At 34.7% G+C, this 6946-nt stretch overlaps 2 protein-coding genes across 2 annotated transcripts in view; one reads left to right on the plus strand and one right to left on the minus strand.

Annotated features, from left to right (window-relative positions):
* On the minus strand, positions 2374 to 3579 carry LOC109126936 (uncharacterized mitochondrial protein AtMg00810-like). Its single transcript, XM_019230901.1, has one exon. The coding sequence runs from the start codon at positions 3577 to 3579 to the stop codon at positions 2374 to 2376; it is 1206 nt and encodes a 401-aa protein (XP_019086446.1).
* The window catches only part of LOC109126938 (cytosolic sulfotransferase 1-like), a 7750-nt gene continuing 6223 nt past the window's right edge, over positions 5420 to 6946 (plus strand). The window contains exon 1 of the mRNA XM_019230905.1: positions 5420 to 5614. Within this exon, the coding sequence (XP_019086450.1) occupies positions 5420 to 5614 (195 nt within the window). The remainder of the gene's footprint in view (positions 5615 to 6946) is intronic.

Raw genomic sequence — 6946 nt, forward strand, 5'->3', positions numbered from 1 at the left:
AGAAAATCAACCATTATCTCTAAAACGCAATCAAGTGCTACACATTTTACAAGAGCTAACAGTAATCCAGACAACTCTGTACATACACATGAACCCATACAACAAATTAGCTTGGGATGGTTTGGTTATAAAAAGAAAAAAAAAACAATTTATAGAGTAACTCAAACGTGAACGCATCTAATATATTAAATGAGAAGTCGAGATGGCTCACAGCCAATCTCACAAAATTTGACCTCCTTTGCCCTTAATGAAAAGTACCCCTAAAAATATTTCGGAGAAGCTTTTTCTCTCTATTTAGGTTGCTGAAACGTACCACATTCATCCTCAAACTTAAGATTACTAATTTGCCATTAATGAGATTCAAAACTGGACGTTTTTACCCTTTTTTAAGTTTTAAATTTTTTTAAATTAAAAAAAACGAAAATTAAAAATAAAAACGGGAAACTGATATATTTATATGCAATATCTCTCTTTTAAAAAATAGAAGATAAATATTAGAATATATTATGAATATCCGTTTAAAGAAAATTTCTATTATTTTACATGTTAAAATAGGTAAAGATAATTATGACGATTTTCATTGGATTCTAAACATAATCGACAATATAATCTGAATATATGTAAATGGGCTTTTGTAAATAAAACCCGTAATATACACCTCCTTACTCAAAACCCTAAAATCATAAGCGGTTTACTATTATAAATACTTGATTCTCTAATCATTCTCCATAACTCCAAAACAAGAAAAAACCCTAATCTATTATCATATTCTCAAATTTATATTTATATTTGTATTATAATTTTGGTCCTTGATTTGATTGCATCTTATTTTAATTTTTAGTTCTCTATATAGTGGTTGTTTGTTTATATCACGGGATTATTATTGTTGTTTTTTCTTTCTATTAAGGTGCTAATGATTTTCTGATTTAGTTTTCAAAAACATTTGATTCGATTATAGATCAATATTATCTTACTGACTTGATTTTGTTTAAAATTTTTTTTAGGGTTTACCGTGGGATTTTGGAACTACAAATCATCGTGGTTCTTGATGTGTTTGAGAAGATATCTACATACAAAGAGATAAAAATAATATTAAAAAGGTATTGTTAGGTTTAATTTTTGGTTCCTTTTGTATTTTTTCTTCTTTTTGGAATTTTATTTGAATTCAAAATTTCCAAGTACTATAGTATTTGAGGTGCATGGTTGATGGGACAATAGTTTTGATATTGGAATGATAGTTTGAATCTTTCGGACGATTAAGTAAAATAATCTAATTTTTTAATTTTTTATCAATAGGGTTTCTCTTTTTCAATTTGGTTTTCCTAAACCCTAACAATCCATCTTCTAGCCGGTTTGTGATCTCACATGTGAAGGTAAAAGGTATGTTATTTACCACTTATCTATCACGGTTGCAACTCTTTTTTTTTAATTCCCTTTGTGTATAGATGTTCTTCTTCTTCTTTTGCTAACTCTTTTTTATTTGTTTGTGACTTATTTACAAAAATAACAAACAAAAATTGCCATCTAATGCTCATGTCAGATGTATTTAATGTCTAAACTAAAAATGAATTGATTGTGTGACTTATCTATTATATTAATTAGATTAAAGTTAAAGTATTGACCTTTTTATGTATATTACGAACTAATATTTTTAATATATATATATATATATGAAGATGCAGTCTACATATATGTATAGTTGATCACTTGATCTCATACACCTTGCGATATTTAATCATTTGGATCATTGTTATTGGTTAAGGATGGGATTACGCGGTTTTGGTTGACGTAAGCAGCATTTGGAGAGCTTCAATGGTTAACATCCGTTGCTTACGTTACTTTATATAAACAAGACCAAATTAGAGTCACAAATCTGATAAAACCAAAGCTCTCCATCAATCGACTTTTAATAAAGATGCTTACGTCGTGACTCTGCCTTCGATCTCCAGACTTTACCAACCCCCTCCATCGTTCCTTAGCCCTTCTCAAGGTCAGTTCTTCAAGTCCCTTATCTTAATTCAGTTGGACATTCTCTCAAATATTAATCTCTCAGTGGTGTCCTCTTTTCCTCAGCCGCAAACGAATGACCTTCACATAGAGGTGGCCTAAAATCTCCAAGGCATGACTCATCCTGTCTTCTGGCTCTAATCTCCGCCTCTTATTTTGTAGACCAAGACATCCCCTGCTACCTGGCCGCCTGAAGAACTAGATATCAAACCAACTTGCTTTATTCATTCACAAAACAGAGTATTTATACAAGAGACTTTACACGGATAGATAGACTCGAGACCACAAAAATATAGGACCATAGTCCTTATCAACAGAAAGAGATAAATACGACACAAAATACAACTCTATCCGTAATACTCCCCCTCACGATGGAGGGTGCAGGTCACGAACGCCCAACGTGGACAAAATGTAATGGAACTGATCACATCCAAGAGCTTTGGTGAAAATGTCGGCAAGCTGCTCATTCGTACGAACAGCATGACAATCGTCACGAACCGCATCACGAACAGCATGAAAATCGTTCTTAATATGCTTTGTACGCTCATGAAAAACCGGATTAGTAGCAATATGAATAGCGGCCTTACTATCGCAAAACAAACGAGCTGGCGCAGCTTGGTCGATGCCTAATTCTTTTAACAACTTGCGTAGCCACTGGATTTCTTTAAGAGCAACCGACATGGCCCGGTACTTGGCCTCCGCGGAAGAATGTGACACAGTCTTCTGCTTCTTAGTTTTCCATGAGACAGGGGAACCACCAAGCAAGACAACATACGCACTAAGCGAACGACGTGTAATCGGACAAGAACTCCAATCCGAATCACAGTAAACATCAATAGTCAAATCCGGCAAGGAGTGAAGTAAAATGCCATGACCCGACGAACCTCCTAAATAACTGACCACACGCAAGGCTGCTTCCATATGAGCTTCGCGCGAAGCTTGCATAAACTGAGCTAGGACATGAACAGCATAACTTAACTCAGGCCTGGTATGCAACAAATACAGCAAACGACCAACAAGACGACGGTAAGACCGAGGATGCGTAAGCAAAGGACCATCATCAGTGGCAAGATGATGATTCTGTTCCACTGGAGTGTACGCAGGACGAGTACGAAGGTCGTCGCCATGATCAGCAACAATGTCAAGGGCATACTTACGCTGGGACAAGAAGAATCCATCAGGTCCACGACTAACCTCAAGACCAAGAAAATATTTCAGCTTGCCCAAATCCTTCATGGAGAAACAACGACTGAGATAATCTTTAAACTTTTGAAGCATGTAACTGTCATTCCCACAAATAATAAGATCATCCACGTAAATCAAAACATGAAGCTCGATATTCTTCCGGGTATATGAGAAGAGAGAATAATCATCATAGGACTGGAAGAAGCCAAACCGTAAGAGAGAATCGGACAACTTCTTGAACCAACATCGAGGAGCCTGTTTCAAACCATACAAAGACTTGCGAAGACGCCAAACCTTGCCAGGATGAGAATGACGAAACCCCGGAGGAAGTTTCATATACACCTCCTCATCAAGATCACCATGGAGAAATGCATTATGCACATCCATTTGAAAAACCTCCCAGTTCTTTGCAGCAACAAGACGGAGAAGCGTACGAATGTCGTCATACGAACAACCGGAGCAAATGTCTCTTTGTAGTCCTCCCCCTCAACCTGATTGTTACCAAGAGCAACAAGTCTCGCCTTGTACAAAATAGAGTATTTATACAAGAGACTTTACACGGATAGATAGACTCGAGACCACGAAAATATAGGACCACAGTCCTTATCAACAGAAAGAGATAAATACGATACAAGATACAACTCTATCCGTAATACCGCCTGTTCAGAGCCCCATCTACTCAAGGCCAAAAAATAGCTGAAAGACCTTTTTATTGCAACCAAGAAACAACCTTCAGAGCCGAAGGGAAAGTCGCTTTTATTTTCTTCTTCTTCCTCTCGGGAGAGCTGAAAACGCAAGAAAAGGGCTGAAAACGATATCTCAAGTTGGCCATCAAGGAAGATAAATAACATTGGACATCCTCTCGAAAACTGCATGTGGTGATGGACTATGTTGCAGTAGTTCAACGCTGTCTCCATCTCGCCTCCTTCAACTCAAGCTTCCCTCAATCTTTTTCCTTTTCTATGATCAATCCATCCCAAACTATTCATGTGCCTCCTAAGTAGCTATCTTTATCAGAGCTCGATTTATTTAGATTCAAATTTTTCATATATATATTAATGGTGTTTAACTAGGATTCAATCATGTCTCATTAATATTATTTATCCTGTACAAAACTATAAATAATTTAATTTCACAAGTATATATAAAAAACAATTGTTTTATTAAGTGTACCTTAAGTTATGTACAAATTTATCAAAAACAAAGTAGACGTTATGCCTTTGCACCCTAATTACATGCTTAGAGCCGACACTTCCATGTATGTGTGGAACAATTACGTGACTGAAGCATGCAAATTTGGATCTTACAAGAAAGCTATACATCTAAAAATAAAAATTGAAATATATCTAAACTTAACAAAATTATCTTCATAAATCTTCAATAATATTTCTTATAAACTATAAATTCATGCTGAGCCAAAACAGTAGAAGTCAGATTCATTAAGCTAAACATATAATTTTGATTTTTTTGGGTGTTAATTTAGTTCTAATAAAGAATTGTATGCAATATTGAGATAACTATAACAAATTTGACAGTTTGAAAAGGGTAATTTAAATCATGAGAAATATTGAGAAACGCATGAAAGATCCAGGTACATCAAATTGTTATTTTGTTAATTGAATGTAATTTATTTTTCCGCAAAACAAAATTATAAATAAGTGTTTGACTTTACTGTTGTAGGTCTAATGTTGACATGGGCTTAGATAGAAAATATATGTTTAATTGAAATAGAACTGATGTTGCAATCGAATGGGACGTATCTTACGACCTTCGAGAAAATGCCTAAACCAGATAATAGTATGATGAACACAGGTGTAAATAGGCTTATCGCAGATAAGAGAATATATAAGCCTCATAAACAACAGGAATTATACAATGAGTTGTTACCTATGCTAACTGAGGAACAAAGACATGTTTATGAAGAAATCATTCACTCTGTGAATCACGACAAAGGTGGTATGTTTTTTATTCATGGATTTGGTGGTACTGGGAAAACTTTATTGTGGACTATTCTTGGTGCTGATATAAGGTCTAAAGGTAATATTGTTCTGAATGTTGCTTCAAGTGGTATAGCTGTTTTGCTTTTGAAAGGTGGTAGAACGGATTACTCAAGATTTGGTATTCCAATCAATCTTAATGGATATTCTGTGTGTACGATCGATGCTGAATCTGATCTTGCTGGTACTTAATTAGAGAAGCAAAGCTCATAATATGGGACGAGGCCCCAATGATGAACAAGCTTTGTTACGAAAATTTGGATAGGAGTTTGCGAGATATCATGAGATGTGACCAGATTTTTGGAGGTAAAGTTGTTGTGGTAGGAGGTGATTTTAGACAGATTCTACATGTTATTACAGAAGGAGGAAGAGTAGCGACAGTTTTAGCATCTATCAACTCATCTGTTCTTTGGAATAGTTGTAAGGTTCTTAAACTTACCGAAAATTTGAGACTTGGCAAGGCACATAATAGTATGGATGCGGGTGCTCTCGCCACTTTTTCAAAGTGGCTTCTTGATATCGGGGATGGCAAAATCAACAAAACAAAGTGGAGATGTGGAGATAGAAATTCCGGATGATTTATTAATGAATACAAGTGGAAATCCTATTCAAGCAATAGTTAAAGAAAACTAAGGTGAAAATTTTGCAAGCAGAACTGATCCAACGTTCTATAGGGAAAGAGCTATTCTAAGTCCAAGAAATGATGATGTTGATAAGATAAATCAATTTATGCTTAGCAAGCTACCAGGTATGCAAATTAAATAGGATATGGAATATGGATATTGAAGTAATAATTTTTAAAAATACTAATATTAAATACATATTGATGTAGTATTTTTCTATCAATTAAATTATCAATCTACAATTTGCATTAATTAACTCACTAAGAATACACAAATATGCTTAATCTATTCTTAAACAGGAAAAGGTTCTTTTGTAACAATCTTAACTAACAAACTGATTCAAAGAAAGAAAACAAGACAATTCAAACAATGCAAACTCAAAGAAACAAAACACAACTAGCAACAAACTTTAAATCAAGATTAAACAAGTGAACCTTAGGCAAGGTAATTGACTTGGGAGATAGCTAACCAATCCTAGATGTCTAAGCAACAATCAAGAACAATCCTATGGCTAAGAACACTTATGCAAATCAATTCATTTCCGTTATAGAGATTCCTATGCTAATCAAGTGATAATCAACAATTTCCAAAGGCAATCACAAGGCAAACATGCATTAAGAACAAGTCTAAATACCACTAAGCACCCTAATCATCAATTTCCATTGGCTAGGAATACAAAGCTCTTGATTAATTTGGTTCGGGAATTTCATCAAACATCTTATGGGCATGGAAATCCTAATGTCTAGATTCAAGCATGATCAAGGCTATCTAGCATTATTAACACTAATCTAGATAATTAACACATAAATAAAGCCTTAGACATCAAAGATCAATCATCTATCTCCTTAATCTACCTAGCCCAAAGTTCTAAGGATCTACTCACTCATCATCATGATCACACAAAGGAAAGAGTTTGATCTTTGTGAAATTATAATAAGAGATTATAGATTAAGAGATTTAAAGGAGAAATTGCTATTAAAAACTTAGAAGTACTAAATCATTCAACAAACACGGAGTAGATAAGCTTAAGAACCCTAAGTGGCTGCTAAACAAAATATAAGATAAAGGATAAAAGGGAGCCGGGTCAATCCAGTTCAAACCGGTTTAAACCCGGATCAAAACTAAAACAAGTGA

Source organism: Camelina sativa, chromosome 2 (genome assembly GCF_000633955.1).
Source record: "Camelina sativa cultivar DH55 chromosome 2, Cs, whole genome shotgun sequence".
NCBI classification, from domain to species: domain Eukaryota; kingdom Viridiplantae; phylum Streptophyta; class Magnoliopsida; order Brassicales; family Brassicaceae; genus Camelina; species Camelina sativa.

Coding starts and splice junctions, on each gene's coding strand:
- LOC109126936 (XM_019230901.1), bottom strand. CDS start 3,579: ATGGATGTGCATAATGCATTTCTCCATGGTGATCTTGATGAGGAGGTG.